At 44.1% G+C, this 23,637-nt stretch overlaps 1 protein-coding gene across 1 annotated transcript in view; it reads left to right on the top strand.

Annotated features, from left to right (window-relative positions):
- The window catches only part of LOC138581303 (solute carrier family 22 member 4-like), a 745,421-nt gene that overhangs the window by 374,432 nt on the left and 347,352 nt on the right, over positions 1-23,637 (top strand). The window contains exon 3 of the mRNA XM_069652517.1: positions 15,798-15,952. Coding sequence (XP_069508618.1) covers positions 15,798-15,952 — 155 coding nt within the window. The remainder of the gene's footprint in view (positions 1-15,797; positions 15,953-23,637) is intronic.

Below are 23,637 nucleotides of genomic sequence, written 5' to 3' on the forward strand. Positions count from 1 at the left end.
ATGTCCGCCAGACCGATCTGTTGCAGCTTGTTTGTTCTCCCCTCCCTTAACGTTTCCCCTCTAACTGCCTCCTCCAGCACTATCTGAATTGTCATCAGACATAGTAAAATTGTCGCTCATTTTGTTCCTCTCCTTCTCTTTCTTTCCAATCCCCCCGCTGCACCCTCCTCCTGTTTTACTTTCCAGCACTACCTCAATTGCTGTCAGGCATAGTAATGTAGCCACTTGTCTGCTTCACTCTCCCTCCCTCCCCATCCCTCTAGCATTTGCACTATCTGAAATGTCGTTTTTCCCATGTTCCCGCCCCTCTTTGAAGTGCTTTGAAACACATTGGGCCTCATTACGACCCTTGTTAAGGGCACGGCTGCCGCCGGCAATGATTTTTTACCGGGTCCAAGAAAAGGGCAATAACCGGTAAAAATCAATCCCCATTCCCATTGAGCCCCATAGGGCTCAATGGGAATGGGGAGGATGCTACCAACGGGCCCGTTAATGACGGGCCCGTTGTTAGCATCCTGGCCTGCTAGCGGGTCCCGCTTTGACATCTGGTCAGACCAGACGTGAAAAGCAGGACCCGCTAGCAGGCCTCGTAATAGGGCATCCCGTAATGAACGGTGCCGGTCCCGTACCGGAACTGTTCATTACGGGAGCGCCAGGGTCGTAATGAGGCCCATTGTGTATAGGCACTATACAAATAAACAATCAATCAATCTATTTTCAATAAGAAATCCTTTGTATCTCTAAGATAGGAGGGTAAGGACGACACAAATGGAAACAATGTCTCATCGATATACTTAGACATATTTTCAAGCAGTGATCCTACTAGAGTGACACCTGGGGGTTTATTGCTAATTATATGCAATTTAGGCAGGAAATACACCATAGGAATAGTTGAGTGATGTTTATATCGAAATTTCAAATCTTATTCTTCCAACATTCCTTTCTTTTCCCATCTAGTAAGAATTCTTGAACCATTATCTGCAATTCCTTCATGGGGTTATTGTTAATTTCTCATAACAAGTCCTACCATGTAATTGTCTGCAGGCCTCCCAAATGTAGTTATCCCTATTCATTAACACAATGTTTCGTCCCTTGTCTGAGGGTTTGAGTATACATTGCAACAGTTGGCTTAATTCCTTGAGGGCATTTTTATGTTTGTTGGACAAATTAGATGTGGGGTTCTTGTCTGCTTTCTCCTGATCGTTTTTAGATCTTCAATGACAAGGCTTTGGAAGGCTTCAATAGGGTTCCCAGACAGCATCGTAGGATTACATTTCGATTTGGATTTCAGTTTACTTCTTTTATACCATTCGGTATTTAAACCCATTTCACCCAAGTTGACCTCTATGTTCTCTGATGTTGCACCACCACCTTCTTGCAGATGTATAAGGGTAGAAAGTGTATTTAGCTCTTCTATGGTTGCATCAGTTTTACCATCTTGTGCTGACTTGGGAGGTCCTTTATGGGTATTGATTGCAAAGAACTTTGTTAATCATATTTTTCGAACGTACTGATCAAAATCTATATGTTTCTGTACGTAATCAAAACTTGCTGCTGGACAGAAACATAGTCCTAGGCTGAGGAGCTGTTGTTGATCGTCCGTTAATATGTGATTAGATAAATTAATCACTGTCATCTTAGCGCTTTCTCGTAATGCATTCTTATTCATTTTCCAGAGCCAGCAACCTCCCTGAGGTATTTTTGGTTGGACTTCCTGCCCCTCTGCCCCCTCCTCATTTCTTTCTGCCTCATCGTCCTTGTCCACGTGTATAGTTTCCCCCTCTTGTTTGTTTGCACATTCTTCTGTTTTGGCATAGTAGACGCATCTCCTCTAAAAAATGTAGTCGAACAGTTTGCTCAACACTCTCACTGCCTGTTATCTCTGACTCTGAAATGGAAGGTTCTTCACTGAGAGCACTCTCATTATTTGTAGAAATTGTAGGTTGTCCTGTTTTTGTTTGTGCTCTCAGATGATCAAACCGCCTGGCGAAAGTATATGCTTATCCATTTTCGTAGTGTTACTCACCGGACGGGAGTAGACAAGACAGGAGGCCTGATCAGCGGGACTATGGTGTTGATTGAAGAGCTCGGGTTGGAGCCTCCACCCGAGCCTCCTCTCTATGAGGGAAATTACCTTTTTGATGATATGACCCACTGCTGTAAGGTGTATCAGACAGAGGGACCAATCACCCAAAAGAGCGGGGAGAGAACACACGCCACGGACCCAGCTGCAAGAAACAACACACGGTTAATCACTTGAAGCAACTACAACTACCACTAAGTGACAATAAGAAAGAATAGTACCTGAACAACCCAGTCCCCTGATTCAAACGACAATGTACTGGTATCCCCTGGAATTGAAGAAGAGAAATTAGAACCTATCCTGACTAGTAGTGTAAGTAATAAGGAGGAAAACACTGAGAGTCTTACCCTTAGGAAGTCAGAGTTAGCTTGTACTCCAGGATTCGGACACAACGACAGTGCAAAATAATAAACGGGAATGTTAGTCAGGTAGCTAGTCCCAGGCAGCACGAGGGTCGCACTAGATCCGGGTAGGTGCACAACTGCAAAGCGTCCTTATGTGCACTTGTAGGGCGGTGGCACATAGAGTCCATAAACAGCAAAGAGTCCTTGCACAGTGTAGCCAGAGAAATGGAAAATCAAACACACAAGAAGAGGGGTAAAGACAGGAGTCGGGCGCGCTGGGAAAGCACGCAAAAGTGCTTAGAACACGATGAAAGCGCCAAGGCAGTCTGTTAAGCAGAAATTCAAGTAGGTACACGGGCGAGCAGGTAAACAGTAGAATCAGAAGGCAGGCAGTCCTTTAAGTAAATAATCAAGTCGGCACACGGATTAACTGATTGGAGGAAAGGGAACAGAATTCCGTTCAGCAGGTTGGAATCTGTTAAAAAGGAGCTTGAGAGAGAAGGCGATGAAGACGGAACTCGCAAACACCAGCTGTAACATTCAAACAGAAGCAGCGTCCTCCGAGCTGCAGCAGCTTAAATCAATGAGGAGGCGGAGCCAAGTGACGAGGCTCACGTAATGCTATGAACTACGAATTCCCTCAGGCTTCATGGGAACCGTAGTCTGAAGCCGTCTGGATGGTGCGGTAGTAGCCAGACTCCATGGCATTCTCCACTTTGTCAAGAACGGCGCTGCAGAATGCTGAATACCACGGCGAAGCGCAATAGTTCTGCCAGATGTCATTTTCAACTGTCTGCCCTGAGGTAAGTATGGAGCACAGGGTCGCTGTGTGGAAAGGCATCGCGGTGTGACACGTAGTCTTCCTTATCTCTCAGAAATTTGCGCTGTTTTCTTTGCTTTATATCTTCTTCGAAGGTCCTTAGACTGGTCTCTGCTGCTTTTCAATTTTTGGCTTTCTTCACTCAACTTCAATTTTTCCAGTTTTTCTTCATTTTCCATTTTTTTGTTAATATCTTTCTTCTGTTACTTCCAGCGAATTTAATAAGTATTTTTAGAAGATTATTTGAGCAATGGTTCGTAGCTGTTCGCCATTCTTCCAACATTTCTGTGTCTTGCTCTTTGAAAGAATGTATTGTGAGAATCCGCGAACCTCTGAGAATCCTTTTTACATCGATATCATTTTGCAGGGAATGTTCCTCCCACCACTTACAAGCTTCTTTTTTCTGTAGCTTTTTAAACTCACTCAGCAGTGTAATTTCATTATTTTCAGTTGTAGATGCAGCGTTAGATTTCTTTATACTTGAATTGTTCTTCAAAGTTTCATTAAATAGGGTGTTAGCTTGCTCTTTCCTTGCTGACTCCCTACTCACTTGGGAGCTCATTCTTAATAGAATGTTTAGTAATTTGATGTCTCTGGTGTGAGGCAGAATATTATATATATATGAAACAACAATATGAAATATAATTCTTGAATATCAGTGATTACTCAATTTCTAAATAGTCTTAGAAATTACCCAAAGTTTGCTTTTATTATAAATTGGAACCATAAAATGACTTCTGCGTCACAACCATACCCTATATACCCTTAGGACTGAGACTGACATGTTCATCAATTCCTTAAAATGAGAACCAGTAAAATGATATACAATGAAAGATGCTCCCTGCGGTTTTCATACTTTAAAAACCTAGAATTACAAAATGAATGCTAAATGTTAATTCTCATTTTAATATCATATTTTCTTCTAGTACCATGTTCACTACAGAAAAGAGGCATGCAACAAGGAGCGCATGGGCATTAGCACGTAATTGGTCATAGTAATTCATTTTGGTTAGTTTCTGTGGAGTAAAATAACATTGATTCAGAATAAAATAGTAGATTTTTCGTTTTGGCAAACGGGTGTTGCTTTAGCGACACATCTATGAGTTAAAAGTAATCATATGGAATAACCTACAACCTGGTGGCACCACATCTCAATTGAGGGTGTATTCAGTGTTTTGTCTGTGCTTAAGTCGGTTCTCTTCATCAGCTCACTTTACATTGATATGCTGGTTGGCCATGGACTGATTTTTTTTGTAAAGTGTGGCAACATGCTCTGTCGGGGGAGCTTCTTTATGATATGTAGTTAAGATTAAAATGTTATGCTGGTTATAGGAGTTATGACAAATCCTTTGGTGTCATCCCTTCTCCCTGATGGGCAGTCCCTTTCCTTGAGGCCAGGGAGGTCAGGCTGCTACCCTATAGTCCCCCTGGGGGTGGTACTCAACAGGAGGATCTCATGGGGAGGGATTCCCCCTCTGCAATAAAGGGAGGACATCATGGGCAGATGCAATATTTCCACAATTCACCCACCTCTTTCACACCTGCTCCCTTACTTACCTCTACTTCTACCAACTTCCCTATGTACTAATGCCAGACCAATAGTACCTGTAGTACTGGGACAAGGAGGAGTAGGGTTGAGCCACTGAAAGGTCATCTCAACATACTGGGACGAGGAAGAGGCTTGGAGCCCTAAAGAGCCCACAAGACAACCTTAATGAACAGTCTATTTCTTCTATGAGAAGGGACTCAAAAATTGAAGAGGGACTAACCATGTTGTCAGCCCCTCACCGGAGGCACCATGAGCGAAGTTCAAATACTGCAGACGGTGATGCTGTGAAGGAAGCTACTGACCAGGATGTAGATGGTGCTAGGCCGACGTCTCTGCCTGCTCTGCAGAGGAGTGACAGACTGAGGTGAGCAGGAGAAGGAAGTCTGGGCGTGGAAGAATGCTGCATGCCGCAGAGGATCCAAAATCTGCAGCCCGTCTGCAGAGAAGTACATCAGATCCACTGGACTCCGCACAAGAACAGAAGGAAGCAGAGAAAAGCCGTCGGGAGTCTCAGAGGTGCCTGAGACCGACACCAAGTGCCAAAAGCCTGACAAAAAGGTAAGGGGGATGCCTGGGTCTGTGAAGGGGTCTGGGACCCATGTGAAAGAAACCAAGCTGAAGGGGTGGAGGACCCAAATGAGAGTGAGCACATTTATTTATTTTATTTATTTTTTAAATGTGTATAGCGCACAAGCAGCCCTTGGGCATCGTGGCGCTGTTACTTGAGGGGAGATTAGTTACAGGAGGATCCATGAGGATTATACAATTCAAGGTTTGGCATTTATACAGTTATACAAATTTTCAATATACATAGTGGTTTACATATAAGTCAGTCGACAAGCAGTGAGGAGTGTAGAGGTGGCTTAGGCGAAGAGCACGGTTTTCAGCACCTTTCAGAATGCCATATGTGATTCCTCGGCACGTAATGGATGAGTTAGGGCATTCAATTGTAAGGAAGCATAGCAATGGGAAGCTGGTGCCACCTGCTCTAACTCATCTATGGGGTTGGGGAACCAACACACGAGAAACCCTAATTACGGGGCCTGAGACCCAAGCAAGATAAACCATATTGACAAGGTCTGGGGGCCCAAATAAGAGAAATCAAGTCAAAGGGGTCTGCGAGCCAAGGGAGTGCCTGGCAGGGTCGGTACATCAGGTCTGCCCACCAAGCCAAAAGAGAGGCTCGGATAAAGAGAAAAACAGAACAAGTTGAAAGGGTCTTGAAGCCAGGGCAGTGCCTGGCAAGGAAGTATTCCAGGTCTTCCAAACTGAGCCAATGGAGAGGCCCAACAAAAGCCTGAGAAATGCCAGAGGGAGGGAGACATTCTCCCTACTATGTTGAACTGTCAAGAGAAGCCTGAACAAGGCCAGGGGAAGGGCGACATTACCCCTTTTTATATCGAACTGTGCCTGTTCAGAAGAAGGGCATCATTCTTTTGGACCAAGAGGACAGTAACCCACTTTAGTTTGTTTTCAAGTGTAAGGGATAGAAGTAGACATGTGACACTGGACGGTAGGCGCTTTATTTTTGGACATTTTCCTTAATGTTTAGTTTAGTCAGGGAAACCGCTCTTAGAGTTAGGGAAATATATGGTTTACTGTACATTTCTTTAAGAATAAATGTCTTTGCCCAAAACCATGCCACCTGTGTGTCAGTCTCCTCCTTCCATTCCCTTACAGAGTGCTGTAATCAAGGGAATTAAATCATGTGCATGACTGGCCTTTATTTACTGTTTTTATTTACTAATTATCCACTATTTGGCAAACATGGCTTTTGTTTCAGTATATTATAATGTTTTACGGTAGCTATAGAAACCTGTTCATTGTGTCAGAGACAAACACAAGAGTACAGTGATGCTATTACAGAACTGACAATGCTATATATATGGAACATTGTAAGGTTTGTTGTGAAGAATAGACACGTGTTTATTGTGTGAGGGACAGACACAATGGAATGTTGACACTATAAAATCATTTACATTGTTTTAAATAAGGTATTATGTTGGCAATGGGTGATATAATCATGTTGCCATTTAGATCAAGAGCCTGTTAGGCAGAATGACAGCAGCCTTTCCATAAACTAAACATGCATTAAAGTTCCCTAAAGCATAGTATGTGTTTCCAACAGAGTAAATATCTAGTCAAAGGGAGAAGGATGCGATAAATAGGAAATGTAGATTCATGAAAATTAACAATATCTGTTAACCATTTGATCAGTGATGTTTTGAAAAAAAAGAGCATCCCTTATGAAACCAGTCAGTCAGAACGGGAACATAATTTTTAATTTCCATCAAAGTACATACTTTTTTTGTATAACAGTCATGTACTATGATGTGTAAATCAGAGAATGATCCTTAAATTAAAGGGGAAAAGCGGGTTGCACCTGTACAGATGTACTTGCAGTCCTGACCTCGCCCCGGATTCAATGGTCACTAAAAAAACACATACGAGATCAGGAATACGTTGGTATCCACAGAGTAAAAAATCTAGAGGAAATGAATAGTGTAATACTCCAATGTACTGCAGAAGCAGTTTGAGACTAAAGAAAAACAAATGTATAATTTAAGAAAATTAGCAAATTTTAATCAATCAATATTTTGAAAAACAATCAGTGGCTATCACAATACACCCACAGTTCAATATACATAATCACAAAGACAATATAAACCCAACAATAGCTTGTACATCAAGAATGAACGACAATTGTAAAGTGTAGCAGTGACTCCTGTCTAGCAAAAATGTAGACTAACTAATGAGGTAGAGATGGTCTGTAACCAAATTTAAAATCACATGGAGATAATGCTTAGTTGTAATGTCCAAACGTTTACATATAGGCTATTGTCGTGTAACAATGGCTAGTGCTCGTGCCATTGTGGCACAATGGCTGATGCATAAACCTTTGGACATTACAAATGAGAATGAGCTCCATGTGATTTGAAATATATGTTTTTTCAAATCATAGAATGAACATATGTATTCCTTATTACAAACATTAAGATATGGTGGAAATGCAAGGGAAGTTTAAAACAAAAAATAATATTAGAAAAACATCTAGCATTATAATTGCTCAGAGTTCTTTTAAACTCTCACAAAATCTGTAGCATTGTTATAAAATATTGTGCATGGTTAAATTTATGTAATCCAGCATAGATGTGAACTATTAACACTTTTGGTTAAAGTGGGAGATGTTTACAGAATAAATACATCCCCTTTTAGCCTTGAATTTCTATAGCACTTGCAGAATAGTAAATATGTAATTGCTTAGAAAAGCAATTGATATACCTTATCATGTCGGTACTTGAGCATACCATGCTTGCCACAAGGTGCAGAGGCATAACCAGGATTGTTTAACAAGTGGGACCTGAAGCGAATGTAGGTGGTCCCCCTGGCCGAATATGCAGGTGCGACCGAGCGTAGTGACGGAGCCTGAACCAACGAAGCCTTAAGAACCCTATATTTTTAATGACCTAGCTGCCTTTCTTTGCTACACTCTTCACCTCTTGATGAAATCTGCTCCCAGGTGTAGTGAATTTTGCCCAGTCCTTGCACAGTACAATTTGATCCAATCAAAGGAGAGTTCAGGTGGGTTCTCCCACCGGGAACACATTTTAAATAATGGGTTAAAATGTTGCATTTTACAGCACACCTCGGTTTTGTCTGTTAAGGCATAAAAAGTGCCATTAGATGCCAAGTCACCAAATATGCACGGAAGCATTTTGTGACACATGTTCATGATGTCTTTGCCCACTGTATTACAGTATTTTGTCAGTGAAACAAAACATTTTCATGCTGATTGTGCCCATACATGTCAATCCTCGTTGCACAGACATATTCCACTGTTCACACATAGGAACATACTCATGATTCCCTTGCCGTAATGCCAATAAGAATACTAAGAGAAAACATGCCCATTCTGGCTCTGCCAGTATATGTCAGCATCCCAATGTAAGAACATACTTCTGCTAGCTTTCAACTTAATGCCAGTAAAAATGCTGCAGTAAGAAAATATGTCCTTGTCTATACAAATGCCCCCACCATATACAAATATTTGCCCTTAATGCCAGGTAAAAATGCAAGACCACTCACAGGTTTCCTTTTCCCTCAATGCCAGAAATAAATGCCATTTCACAGTATGAAGACATATATCTGTGCTGGCTTCATAAATGCCCTCCTCTCCCCCATGTCAGAACATTGGCTTTGCCCTTAATGCAAGTGAAAATGCCATGCCACAGTATGAAAATATCCAGGCTGCCTGCTGCACTGGAGTACCATTCCCCTACTCCAACCCCTCTTCCACGTAAAAAACCCATCAAGTTGCCTTTGCTTTGCCCAATAATGCTAGAAAACATACCATGCCACTGTAAGAAAACATCCATGCCCCAATGCCCTCGGTCCCATCATGGCAAATGCATGCATTAATTCCCATGCAACCACCAGTCACACACCCATACAGCTCCTCTCAGTTATGAGCATGAAGAGCATTCACACTGCCTTCTCATTCACACGCGCACTCATACACACTTTCACCCTGCATTCATTCATATGCATACATGGACAATATCCTCACATAAATGCATACACACATACAAAAATATTTTTCTTTTCCTTAGCTGTTTCACTCCAGACTCAATGCTCAACCACCCCTCAGCTGCTTGCCAGGCTTCCAGCTCGCATGATCCACACAAACAGGAAGCAGGAAGAGCTTAATTGGTTTGGCTACGTATAGGTTCCATAGGGGTTAAACATTTAATTGTGAAACAAACTTCTGACGGCTCCACCTGGAACCACCCCTATATGAATAAGGTGAACAATACATAATTTCTACGACACGTGGTTGGCTGGCATACTACTTGATGGGGGGGCTGACACTTGGGCTTTTGATAGGTTGGCTCCTTGCTAACCAACCTTGGACACATGACAGGTCATCAAGATATGAGCCAGAAAGGGAGTGGGGGGTGAAAAGCCCAAGGACTGTCCTTTATTCAATTAAAAGTTACTATCCCTCACTCCCAGGCCATGAGACCAGGCAATTCACTTTACTTTACTTTAATATATTAATAATGCACACCATTGACCCTGAGGCTTAAGAGCACACACAAAACGGGAAAACAAAGACAAGACCGCAATCTCTTTGTTCTTGGCCTTGTGTAGCAGCTTGCATCTATGTGTGTTTCTAGGGAGTACTGCAGGTGTCCTATTTCTGTTGGCTTCTAATGAATAGTCTGTGTTCCCCAGTTCTGGATCACATGCTTGGAGACTGTGTATGAAACTGAATGGCCTTCTATTAATTGGGACTTTAGCTAATACTAAAATGTGTGTCGTGTTTTTATTTTGCCATCAGGAACACTCTTGAGTTAGTCTTCTTGGACTCCTTTGGCTTACTGTGTTATTGCATCTGGATAACAAAGACTGGTTGTATTCTTATAAAGCATTAATTAATCTGGAAGTATCCTGCTTGCGTCTTGGGAACTGCTATTTTATTTTATTGTACATTTGTAAGGCGCTTATACATCAAGTAAATTGTGTTTCAAAGCGCCCACAGGGCAACAGGGAGGGGACATGGGAATAAAGAATAAATACAACAATATAAGATAGAGGTGGATCTACTAGGCCTTATGAGCATTCAGAACGTGCAAGTGCAGGTAGAGAGAAGGGATGAGGGGAGTGAGTGCTAGGTGAAACAAAAAGGAAGTGCTCGGGAGTGAGCAGCTATAAGTGCCTAGATGGAGTTGTCAGTCGCCAATAAATAGGTAAGTGCCGGCCTGCGGGCTCGTGCCATTGTTCCGCTGTTGCAATCCTCACTTATTTCCATTTAACCTTGACACTAATTGTTAGCTTTTAACCTTGGCACTAATTGTTAGCTTTTAACCTTGGCACTAATTGTTAGCTTTTAACCTTGGCACTAATTGTTAGCTAAAACCTGAGCTCTGCACGGATCTGTACTTCTGTGGATTCAGCACTTTGAGTTTTCCTCAGGACGTGAGGCCTTTGATCATTCAAAATCATGCTGTGGCTTCCATTTTTCAGAAAAGTTGGCTGCTCAGTTACATTCTTGTTTCTATGTTAGTGAGCTATATTTGCGTGTCGTTCATGTTGCATTCACCATAGACATCTTTCATGTTAGTATTCTTCATGTCTGTGGATGGTATATTATTATGATTCATGTATAAATGCATATTTTACCTAGTGTAGATGTTCTTCATGTGGAGTCATGTTTGCTTCATGTCTAATGCATGTGCTTGTCACTGTTGCATCGTTAGCTTGAATGTGTTTGCCGTCTTCAGCTTAAGTTGCCTCCACGTCCTGCTGTACCTGCCTGGGATATGGGTGGTACGCTTGTCTCAGTGAGTAGCGTTTCCCACCTGTGCTGTATTGGGTCGGGGGAGGGGAAGAAGCTATGGATGACGTTTTCATCTGCCTCCCAGCTCTGTTACTACGGACTGTAGACTTTTGCTCAAGTAGTTTCCTTCTCTATGCTCTTGTATCTGAGTGAGGATTATGTCGCCTGCTAGAATCCATTGGGCCTCATTACGAGTCCAGCAGTAGCCGTGCCGGTAAAACCGGCGGGCTGCCGCCGGACCCGTAGGGATTTACTGGCTCTAGACTTGCCGGAATTACCGGGGCCTTACAGCCCGGTGAGCCGGTAAATCCGGAGCTGGCATTCTGTAAATCTCCATTGCCGACAGGACTCCACGTGAATGGGGAAGTGGGAACTCCGGCACCATGTTGTAATGGTGCCAGTGTTTCCGCGTCCGTCTGTGGCCGTGTGGCATTACGCCCGCCAGGTCAGACCTGGCGGGTGTACCACCACACGGCCACAGAACTTGTAGTTAGCCGGTCTGGAAAACAGTGCTGGTACGGTTTTACCGGCACCATTATATCCGGACCGGCTAACTTGTAATGAGGGCCATTGTGTCCCTAAACAAGTGTACTCTGTTTTCTTTGTAGGATAGTCATAATCAGGCCCATCTTTCCATGATTCTCTCACTAGTAAAATATTGAGAAATTACTTTGTACAAGTGATAATGTAGGGAGCCCAGTAATCTTGTAATTGCCATTGGCTTCCCCAATGAGTAGTGACCCTGGGATGGAACCTGCAGACTTTCCTTTGCTACTGTATCCCGAGAAACCACCACCTGTAGGTTTTTAGAATTTCTTTTGGCCTATCGAAAACTAGGTCTATGAGTCCAGGAGATAAAGCCACTGCAGAGGCCGTCTCCCACAATTCTGCAGTTTAGAATAATAATACTCTGAAAAAACCTGCCAACCAAAAAAATAGATTTCTTACCACTTTCATGCACAAGCCTCAGGCATGCAGTCTTTTTAGCATTGGAATTGGCATTGCTCTTCCATAGTTGTTAGTTAGTTAAGTCCTATGGCTCTGCTCCTAAACCCACCGAATAGTGATCTGAATGGATGTTTACAATGTGCAACACATGAAAATATTATCTAAGCAAACTCAATAGATGTATTTCTCATGCATATTTTTTATGCGTATCTGGAAACCTGACTGAACCTTCTCTCCGTTCTAAAGTTACCACTTCCTCTCTGCCAACAATCTAATGTACTGTCATATCCCACTATTGTCATTGTAAGTACCCGGAAACAGTATTACCCGGCTTACCTCTGTCTACTCTGTACAGTGTTTCTGGTCGAAACGCTACATTGGCCAACAAAAACAAACACTTGCAAATAGAATGTAATCAATTGTAGATCAACACACCCAGCCCATATAAAGTCATGCATAAATGAACTTCGCCTTTTCGCATATGGACTAAGCCTGCAATGTTTTTTTAGCAGATGAGAGGCAAGTTATCAGAAGATTTTCCCAGGTTCTGAATCAGGAATCAGGTTTTTTGCCTGTCAGTAGTCAAGATATACTGCCTCATCACGAGCTTGGCAGTAAGCCTTAAATGCAGCGGTAAAGCTATTACTGCCGCATTTAAGGGTCCGCCAAATGACAGGTTTGGCAGGATTTACCTCCAGCTCAGAGCTGGGGGTAAATGCGTTACGAATTTACCGATTTTCGGTGCTATAACTGTGTGCTAATACCGTCCAAGGTAGTAGTGCTGAAAATTTCCCATTGGGCCCAATGGGGAATGGGGAATTACCATTCCGCCAACCCCGTGATTAGGTGCTAATAGCGCTGGGGGGTTTGGCAGTAACGCTAATAGCCCCAGCGGTATGACGGCGGTATTACCGCTGGGATACCGCCCAACTCGTGATGAGGCCCTATGTGTACGGCTGCTTCAGGTTTACATGTACCTCAAATTTTCATGGTGCGCCTATTTTTGATCTTGGTATTGACACTTTCACATGCCATTTTCCAAGCTGTGGACTAATTGACATTTTGTGGTGTTTTTCCACTTTTGATTATCGGTTTCTAAATCATCAATCAGCCCCACACCTCTGGTACACCAGAAGGGATCCGAACAGATTGGAAACACAAGCAGATTACAAACCTTGTCTAATTTTAATAACATAGATGGAACGGCAGGCTTATCTCCAAAAGGTTGTGGATCATTGCTTAGTTGCAACATAGCGATATTACCCAATGATAAAAGGGACTGTCCAGTCAAGGTTGCATACAAATATCTACTTTATTATTATCACTACAGACAGTTCTAGCACACCACAAAATATAACCCGCCCTGTAAAGGAATGCGGACGACAGACAGTTTCAAAGAAGGAAATGGGATGCACTCTGGATACTGACAGGAGGGTAGTTGGTATAGTAAATAATTGGAATAGTTCAAGGATACTTGGTTTCAACACAAAGGGAGCAATGGGTCATGCAATGTCACTATGGGCCTTCAGAGAAAGACCAGGGGGACAGAACCACAATGTACTATGTGCTGTAGGAGATTTTGGTGCTCAAAAGGGTTGAGTCCTTTTTCAGGGTGCTTTGCAGCTTCTGCAACAGAGTTCAAGATGGAAGACAGCTGCGGGTATCAGGCGGCACTCAGTTCGGTGAGCAAAGCTGGATGGATGGCTGCAGGCTGGCCAACATGGCGGCTCAGGGTCAGGAATCGCTGTCTCAGTGCTGCTCAGCGGTTCTGAAGCAATGGTCGAGGCGTCTCAGACGGCTTTAGCGGGTGCGGTGTAACAACAGTCAACTGTGCAGTCAGTTGCAGCTCTAGGGGGGTGACTGGCTCAAAAATGTCAGTTAAGGTGGACGTCGGTCGATGATTGTCGCTGCACTCTTCCTAGCTTCTTCACTGGGCTTGTGTCGTCTTTTAAGGCGGACGCCCCAAAGCGGACGAGTGTGTTGCAGGCAGCTGCCTTATCCTTGGTTTGGTTCAGAGACTCTTTGGGTACCAGTTCAGGAGCTTCTGGAGGGTAATCTGGATTCGGTATCTCCCTCTGTTCTCCAGGAGATGTTTAGGGGGGTTCTTGCTTCCCTCCTGGAGGTTCTGGCCTTACTTCACTGGCAGAAGATGCAAGGGAGACTGTACCTTCAGCCAGGGTCCAATGATCAGTTCTTCCTTCTGCTTCTAGTGAAGCCTTCAGATGATCTGCCAAAAGAAGGGCTTGCCCTCTTTTAAAGCCATATGGAACACAGGGATTGGTTTAGGCTAAGCCTACCTTAATGAACCAATCCTGGGTCCCCACCAACAAACTCCTGTATGCGTGAGGTCATAACCAGAGTGCTTTGCAACAGAAAGGACAAAGGGGTGAAAACATGCAATACCTGGTCCCACCCATTTTCCTGTCTGTTGTGGATCAAAAGTCCCTCTGGTTAACAGAGCTCTCTGTGGTTCCTGATGAAAGCGGCAAGTCTCCCTTGAAGCTGTGGCGAGACCAGACTTTCTGGTGCCGTCAATCCACATACTCGTACATTCTGAAAGGGGTCCCCCTGCAGGGATGACTACTGTAAACACGCAGTCCCAGATACGACATTTCACTGTCAATCAATACTGAAGGTGGGAGCTGGCATCAGGTTGACACAGTGCATATGAAAGTGTGTTGGGGTTTCCTGTCTCCTTTGTTAGCTCTGCAGCTAGGCCCCATGGAGGCCTGTTTCAATTTAACTCTGATTAGTATGCAAATGCTGCACCAGCTACAGGGCTCAACAAAAAGACATAACGGATCTATGGAGCCTGTATTAGTTAATTAGGCTTGCCTTGGCAGGGGGGAGGTTTGGCCCTCCCCCTTCTGAGATGACATGGTGTACTCCTGGCTGTCATATCCAAACTAAATATGATAGGGACGCCTGCGCCTGTAGGTTGTGGCCACCCAGAGTACACAGGTCTATGTGTATGTCATGAGGTGAGCATAGGAAAATGTGTGCAGGTTGTCCCCACACATTTTCCAGAGGTTGATCTACTATCATTCAATTTCATTTAAAAAATGTAAAAAAAAACAGGCGAGAGCACACCCACCTTGTGGATGGTCGAATTCCTCACAGGTGCCGTTGTCCTAATGACGTTTTTGGAAGATGCGCATTAGAGTATCTGAACAGCCACTGCTTGGCTAAAGCATGACACATGGGACAAGGATTAGCAAAGCTGATCTTCTGAAATATCATTATCACCCAAACGCAATAATGACATAATTGCATTTTTGCATCATGACTAGGACATCCTTAGAGTGCATTACGCATCTAAGTCTGACATCGTTTGAGGGTGTTCTGGTGACGCAGCAAGATGTCCCTGTACTGACTGGATTATCCATTGTCATATTTTTGTCAGTATCTACATACTCATGTTTACTTGTAAACTTGTTTTTAAGCTTGTTATTTATTTGTAAGTGCGATGAAGCTACTATGATGGGGCCTACCTAGACTACATACTTAACTAAGGCTGCCTACAGTTCTATTTTTATAAAAGACATTCACAATTTTCTGGAAAACTATTTTATTCTCTCTATGCCCATGCAGCACAATATCTGAGCAATTCAAGATATATCAAAATGATTAATTAGCACAAAAGTAAATGAATGCTTGGATTTTAATTGCCACCAGTCCCATTAACATTTTTCTTTTTTATGTTTGTACCAAAGGTTTGGCCGTAAACCGGTACTCTTCGCGACCATGGCTGTACAGACGGGCTTCAGCTTCATCCAAGTCTTCTCTAATAGCTGGGAGATGTTCACGGTGCTCTTCCTCATAGTGGGGATGGGACAAATCTCAAACTATGTGGCTGCATTCATAATAGGTACAGTATTTGTTTTTTGCCCGTACATCGCTTTTAGGTTGTGGATGATAAGCGAGCTGTGTTTTTTAAAAATGTGATCAGTAGCACAAATATAGTAACACCCACCAATAACACATATTAAATACAATTTTAAGAATCTGCAAAGTTGGGTTAATTTTCTGATCGATCAATCATGTAACAAATAATGGTTGAAGTAAGCATTGGCACACCGGCTTGTGGTTGTAATGGTTGGTCATGGGTTGAGTTCTTGAATGAAATCGCTGGTTTTACTGAATTATTCACTATATGATGTACTGAAAGATGCCTCTTGTGTCGCTCTCAGACTGGGCAAACCATTTCTAAAATTGGGTGAAGTTGGGTGGGACACATGAGATGTTGGTTTTTGTAGCACCTCTGTAAAGTAAATGCATGAAGTATTGGTTTGTTTTTCTTTTTTAAACTTTGTATTTATTAAACTTATTGCATGAGGAACAGTTACAATAATAAGCAGGTTGTCCATAGCATTTTGGTCCCATAACCTCCCTTCCCCCTCCCCGACCATCTCCCTTGCAAACCAACTCACACAACACTTGGTTACAACATATGCTTCTTCAAGTTTACAATTGTTACAACATTAAAGCAGGAATTCAGGGCACCGTAATTGTGCAGTCATTTATGCTCTCTAAGCTCCCCTTGCGTTCTTAAGGGGAGACTCCCCCCACAAGACCCTGGGTCTGTGCTGAGTATTCTCAACCTGACTGGCTAATCGACCCTTGTGGATGGTTATGATGACACTTTATGGACCGCTATTACCCCAATGCAGTATGAGCATTCTCCACTCTGTGTGAAATGATTCAATCTTAACGTTTACCACTGCAGTGAGTTTTTCAAAAAACAAATATGTCCCAGAGTTTGAGGGACCAGTCTGCTTTAGAGGGGATGGCTGAGCTCTTCCACTTTTGTGCTATTGCTCCCCTGGCCGCTCTAAGCATTGCCTCACATATTCGTGGAAGCCTGCTTTCGTCTCTGGACCTCTCCAGTACCCCCAGTAGCATTTGCAGTAGGTCAAGGGTGAAGGCTATGCCCGCCAACTCTTTCATCCAACTAACTCGTTCAAAGGCTGTTTATATAATGTGCTGGCAACTAGCCCCCCAGAAAATGTCCAAACTGTTTGCCTGGGTCTCCCCCCTCTGCCCCAGAGAATGTGGGAGTGGGGCACATCATATCACATGTTTGTTTTTCAGCCTCATCCCTCTTAGTGTTTCCTGGGCTGTCCCTTGAGTGTGTGCCGGCCGTAGTGGCATGACATTAGACTTTGTGTTATTAATGTTTAGGCCTGAGAATTCCCCAAAGGTGTTAATTTTGTCTATTAGGTTGGGGAGGGATTGATGCACATCCGATAGGTAGCATAGAATATTGTCCGCAAACAGCGACAGTTTAAACTCAGCTACGCTGCACCCTATCCCGCTGATGTCTGGGTTGTTCCTAATCCCTATCGCCAGGGGTTCCATGGAGAGAGCATATAAGAGTGAGGAGAGAGCACAGCCATGTCCAGTTCCCCTGGTTAAGAGAAGGGGTTGTGATATTGTGCCATTAACTAGAACCCTTGGCGTCGGGTCTGCGTATAGGGCAGTGATCCATTTACGGTAGTTGGGGCCCAATCCCATTTTCTCAAGGACCATCCACATATACCCCCACTCCACCCTGTCGAAAGCTTTTTCAGAGTCAATAGAGACCAGGGGCCTCATTACGACGCAGGCGGAGGACCATGGTGCTATTAGCACCATGGTCCATGCCGGTAACTTACTGGGCCTCATTACGACCCAGGCGGTAACTTACCGCCTGGGTCGTACCCTTACCACCATGGTGTAAACTGCGTTTACACCATGGTGGATGGCGGATTTACCGCCCCATTCCAAGGTGAGTGGGGCGGTAAATCCCCATTTCCCATTTTACCCTTCTCCATTCCCATTTTTGCCCCATAGGGCATAATGGGAGTGGGGAAGGCACTAATTACGCCACCGTAAATTACGGTGGCGTAATTAGCACCATGGTCCCTTAGCGCCATGGATTTTAACGCCTGCAAAAAACATGCGTTGATATCACCATGGCGCTAACGGACCTTGTAATCAGGCCCACTGACTCCGCCATGGAGAAAGGGGGAATTACCACCCCATTACAACAAGGTTGGCGGGGCGGTAATTCCCCCTTCCTCCATGGCCCTTCCCCATTCCCATTTTTGCACTATATGGCATAATGGGAATGGGGAACATGGTAATTACGGTACTGCAAATTGCGGTACCGTAATTAGCACCAAGGTCCCTTTGCGGGTCCATTCCTTAATGGCTAGTAAAACCAGCCGTTAAGGTGGGTATCCGCAAAGGGACCTCGTAATCAGGCGCTAAGGGATTACCGGTACAGGTACCCTTACCGGTACCGGTAATCCCTTGGTGCCAGGGTGGTAATGAGGCCCCAGGAAGCCATCCAGATTCTGCTCTTGAGCCAGGTGCATTAAATCAATTATTTTAAGGGTATTCTCTGCGCCCTACCGTCCCATAATAAAGCCGACTTGGTCTCCATGGAATAAAAAGGGCATGAGCGATTCCAGTGCAACACTTAACGTTTTTTGCAAAAATGTCTGCATCTGCATTTAACAAGGAGATAGTCCTATATGGTTGGCAGCGTGTTTGGACCCTACCCTCTTTGGAGAAAACCACTATCAGGACCCTTAATAGTGAGTCTCGGAGGACACCTGATCCCAGTACCTGGTTAAACAGTCTAGCCAGGAAGGATGCTAGAGCGGAGCGGAATGTCTTGAAGAAACGGGCCGAGAAGCCATCCTTCCCTGGAGATGTCCCAGATTTCATCTTCCCATGGACGAGCTAAGTTCTTTGGCTGTGAATGGGGCCGCTAGTGTGTCTGCCTGTTCTGGGGGATGCCTGGTATCGGGAGAGCTTTGAGGAGTTTGTCTATCCGAGCTCCGTCCCCAATGAATTCAGTCGAATAGAGGCCCTTGTAGTATTTACGGAACTCCTGTGCTATTTGTTGGTCTTTTTGTACCCTTTTTGAGTCTGTTTGGAGGATGGACCCTATTCTCTTTGTGTTTCTCTGAGCCCGCAGTTTCGAGGCTAGTATTTTGTCCACACAGTCTCCCTTTTCCATACATTTGTGCTTGAGAAACGCTAGTTTTCTCTCTGTCTGATACAGGAGGAGATCCTTCAAACGTGTATTTTTTTACTTTTGCCAAGTTATCTGGGGATATTTGCGATTTTAGCATGCCCTTAGGTTTTAGTGCCTCTGTCTTGCTTCTCTGGTCCCTCTCTTCATTCTGTGGGCCTCATTATGACCTCGGCGGCAGCCATGCCGCTATCAGCGGCATGGCTGCCGCCGAAATCGCGTCCGGGTTCCCAGAATGAGGAATTACCGGGCCATTCCGAGTTCGGAGGGCCTGGTAATTCCTCCTTCTAGGAACCCGGACCTTCCCCATTCCCATTTCAGCCCCCATAGGGCTGAATGGGATTGGGCGAGCGAGCAAACAATGGGCCGATTACAAGCGGCCCGTTGATTGCTCCCTCCTCCCCGCACGGGACCCGGTCTGCACGTCTGGTGAAACCAGACGTGCAGACCGGGTCCCGCGAGGGGACCTCGTAATCAGGCGGGACAGGGTTGACGGCACCGGCACCTTTACCGGCGCCGTTAACCCTGTCCCGCCTGGGTTATAATGAGGCCCTGTATCTCCCTTTTCTTTGTTGCTCCCAGTCAGATTATTCCCCTCGTATCGTGGCCGTAAATGCCTCCCAGACTGTCGTCAGCCTCACCTCCACATTGATGTTAATCTGGAATAATTCCTTTATCGATTTTAACAAACCCTGGGCTACCTCTCTATCTTTCAACAGCAGGTCATTGCAATCCATCTCCCCTTGCTCTGCTCGGGACTCTACTCTCTGAGTTTTACACTAACCAAATTGTGGTCTGACCAGGGGACCGGCTCTATGGTTGATGTCGACACTTTGTGTAACAGGACAGAGTCTAAGAGGACATAATCTATCCTAGAGTAGGTATTGTGAATCTTTGGGTGAAAAGTGTAAGATGGGACAGCTTCCCCTTCCGGGGTCATGTTATCCACCACCCCCAGTTCGTTATTTATTTGGGCAAAGTGTCGGACCATCTTCCGCTGTGTGTAATATCCCCTTGATGGGGTTTCCCCCTTCCTATCTGCTTCTGGGTCCAGGACCATGTTTAAGCCCCCCCCCCCAATAAGTAAGTGCCCTTCTACAAAGGTTTGGATTTTCCCTTTCACTTTTTCCCAGTAATGGTCTTGGCCTTCATTTGGGCTATAGGTTGAAATTAGGGAAACCTTTTGGTGTTTTATCAGCCCCTAGACGAATATATAGCATCCTTCTGGGTCTCTAAGGTTGGAGAGTTCTGTGAAACCCAGTTTGTTCGCAATTACCATCAACGCCCCTCTCTTTTTGGATTCACACAAGGCATGATACATGTTTTCAATGGCCCTTGCTTTCATGGCTGATTCCTCCCCCCTCTTCCAATGGGTCTCTTGTAAGAAAATAACATCCAGCTTCAAACAGTTAAATTTGCAAATCGCTAGGAGTCATTTCCCCTATGGTTGTGAACTGTAAAAAGAAGCCTGAGAAGGCCAGGGCAAGGGAGCCATTCCCCACCGGCTGTTGTAAATTGTGATGAGAAGTCTGAGACAGGCCAGGGAAAGGGAGTCATTAACCCTGGTGCTGTGAACGGTGAAAGTAAAAGCTAAGAGAGTCTGAGAACAGAGCCGGGGAAGGCCAGGGGAAGGGAGTCATTCCCCTGGCTTTGTGAAAAGTGAAGCCAACTAAAGAGAGAGGCCAGGGGAAGGGAGTCATTCCCCTGGCTGTATGGGGAGGAAAAACACTAAGATTCAGACACCTGGAGAAGGGAGTCATTCTCTGGGAAATTGAGTTTACAAGATACCTGGAGAAGGGAGGCATTTTCCAGCCCCCCTCAGACCTCCCAATAGTTAAACGTAGCTATGGGCAACAATAAGGAATGTTGAGGTTGGAGCTGGAACTTTACCCTTTTGAGTTGAAATGAGAACGTTGCTGCTTGTTTGACATTTCAACCTGGAACTGGAAAAATGATTGATACCTGGGGAAGGACGTCATTACCTCAGGCAAAGGTCCATCTACAATTGGAACTGTGATCCTTTGTCCAGAAGAAGGGAGTCATTCTTCTGGACCAAGAAGTTCCACTACCTCTTTAGTTACAAGTCTAAGCGACAGAAGCAGGGTTTTTGACACAGGATGGTGGTCTCTTGATTTCCATTTACATCCTGACTGAATCCCTTATCATTTTAGTAGAGGTAGGGAAACCTCTCTTAGAGTTAGGGAGAGGTAGGTATTTTCTCATACAATAAAGGCTTATGGCAACAACCATGCCACTTGTGTGTTAGTCTACTTCTTCGGTTCGGCACCCTTACTATATATATATATATATATATATATATATATATATATATTTATATATATATATATATATATATATATATATATATATTAAATGAAAACAACTTTAGTTAATCAACAGGTTAGGTAAAAAACATGTTGCAACAAAACCCAGGAAATTCAGCTAAAGCCAGCTTAACTTCGCACCCCTTGCTGTGCAGCCTATGACCACAATGATGACATCAAAGGGGACTTCACTGAAGTCCTAAATGAATTAATCTAGCTTGACCATATCCCATTCATCCACAGATCTGGTCATGGGACTGTCCATCTGTAACCTTCCCTGCGGTTTCAGTGGATACACTCCACTAGTAGAAGTATCAAACTGATACTCTGTACACTCAGCACCCCTGTAAGAAGGCACCCAGACATGTCTGAGACAGGAGGAAGGCTCCCACCTTGTGGGCTGGTATGCAACAGGTAGGGTAAAGAAATATGCGCATGTAAACTATGAGTCCATAATATGAGTGTATATATGTGTACGGCACAATAATAATTATGGGTTACATTTACAAATTCACTACATTTGGAAATTAATTGCAACGACATGCTCACATTTGATAGAAAGATATTTGAGTGTACATTGTAGTTACAGATGCTTTGCATGTACACATCAATTGGCTTTCCTAGATTATATTTGCTTTGAAGTCCATGTAGCTTGCTGATTTATATGTATGAAAGATATAGATTTTTTGCACCATGACATTGCCCAAGATGAGAGAAAGAAATTATGCAGGAGCCATATTTGCATAGGGTGATTTACAAGGAAGTGGGGAGGGTATGACCGAGGTGGGGGACATACCGGGAAGGGAGTGAGAAGATGCATAAGGGAATGTCTTTTGCAGTTTTCAAGGGCTTCATCATAGAGAAATACTCAGCACTGGGCCTGATCTTTCCTAGGAATGCCAATTGGTACCAGTAGGGTAGGATACGTGTGGGTTAATGGAGAAGAGCTAGCCACTGGCTAGGAGGATGTGAAGCTGCCATTAATAGAGGTATCTAGCAGTGGTCCTGCACCAGATCCAGGTAATTTACTGGCTCGGAAATGGTGCCTGCAATTAAATGTGTGTCTTGAATTGCTCAGCACTCTGATCATGAGGCTTGAACCGGGCCCAGATACCTTGTGACTGCCGTAACGTGCAAACCCACAGTGGCGGGAAGAAGGGCAAGGGGGGGGTGGAGTTTCCTGGCTGTGTCTGCTGGGGGCCAGGTGGCAGGGGAGGACTGAGTTGGGGTGGCATGCAGAACTTTAGATTATAGAATATTTCGAATCTCCTCTATTCCATATCAGTCTGTATGATGTTAATGTTAAAGGTATTGTACCGCGCACCATCACCACCCAGAAGTGGTCCTCAGGCGTATCAACTATTCTGTGTAGCGTTGCACAGTTCATAATGTGTGAACAAATTACGGTCCAAATTTATAAGATCATTATATATTTTTTTAGCATTACAAACTCGCCAAAGAATATCTGGTGTGTTAATAATTGAATGAGCAATTGATATATTAGTGAAGTTATGAAGAATGAATGAATTTCTAAATATAGACTCATCTTACGTCTCCAACGTGTACTAATTTTGTCTAAAAATGTCACCAATTTTGGATAGTGTGGGGGCAGATTCTCAAAATGAAGCACATATCAGGGAGATGGGCAATTGCACATAAATGCACTCAGGGAGAGGGGCAATTGCACAAAAATGTACTTGTGCGATTATGTGCCCAACACCACAGGAAATACAACACAAACAAACCAACCCCATTGCATGCATTAGTGTCATGGATCACCCCCACGACTAAAGTATAACAAGCTCCCAACACCTATGTGTGGTGTTGGAAGTGCATTTCACAGTGATGGGCCCTGTTAAAGCCAGTTATTGTGAAATGTAAACAACCAAAAGCATTTCTATCCATGTTTGTGTGATAGAAATACAAGTGTAACAGCAGTGGTTCAAACAATAAAACACTCCTAGAGACTTTTCACATCAGTACATAAGGAAGTGCTTGACACTCCCTTTTGAGACACATTGCTGATCCATACACACTCCCACTTTGATCATTCTAGCATTACCCCTGCCCCCGCTCCTATCATAAATCTTTACTGTGACGTTTTAGCCATGGATTGCGCTCTGCCCTTGCTGTCACGAGTTGAAGGACGGTACATGTCTAGCACTCTGAGTGTACTTACAAGCTGCAACCTCCATCCTCGTGACT

The sequence above is a fragment of the Ambystoma mexicanum genome, chromosome 3p, assembly GCF_040938575.1.
Source record: "Ambystoma mexicanum isolate Mex_15411 chromosome 3p, UKY_AmexF1_1, whole genome shotgun sequence".
In the NCBI taxonomy this organism is placed as follows: Eukaryota; Metazoa; Chordata; class Amphibia; order Caudata; family Ambystomatidae; genus Ambystoma; species Ambystoma mexicanum.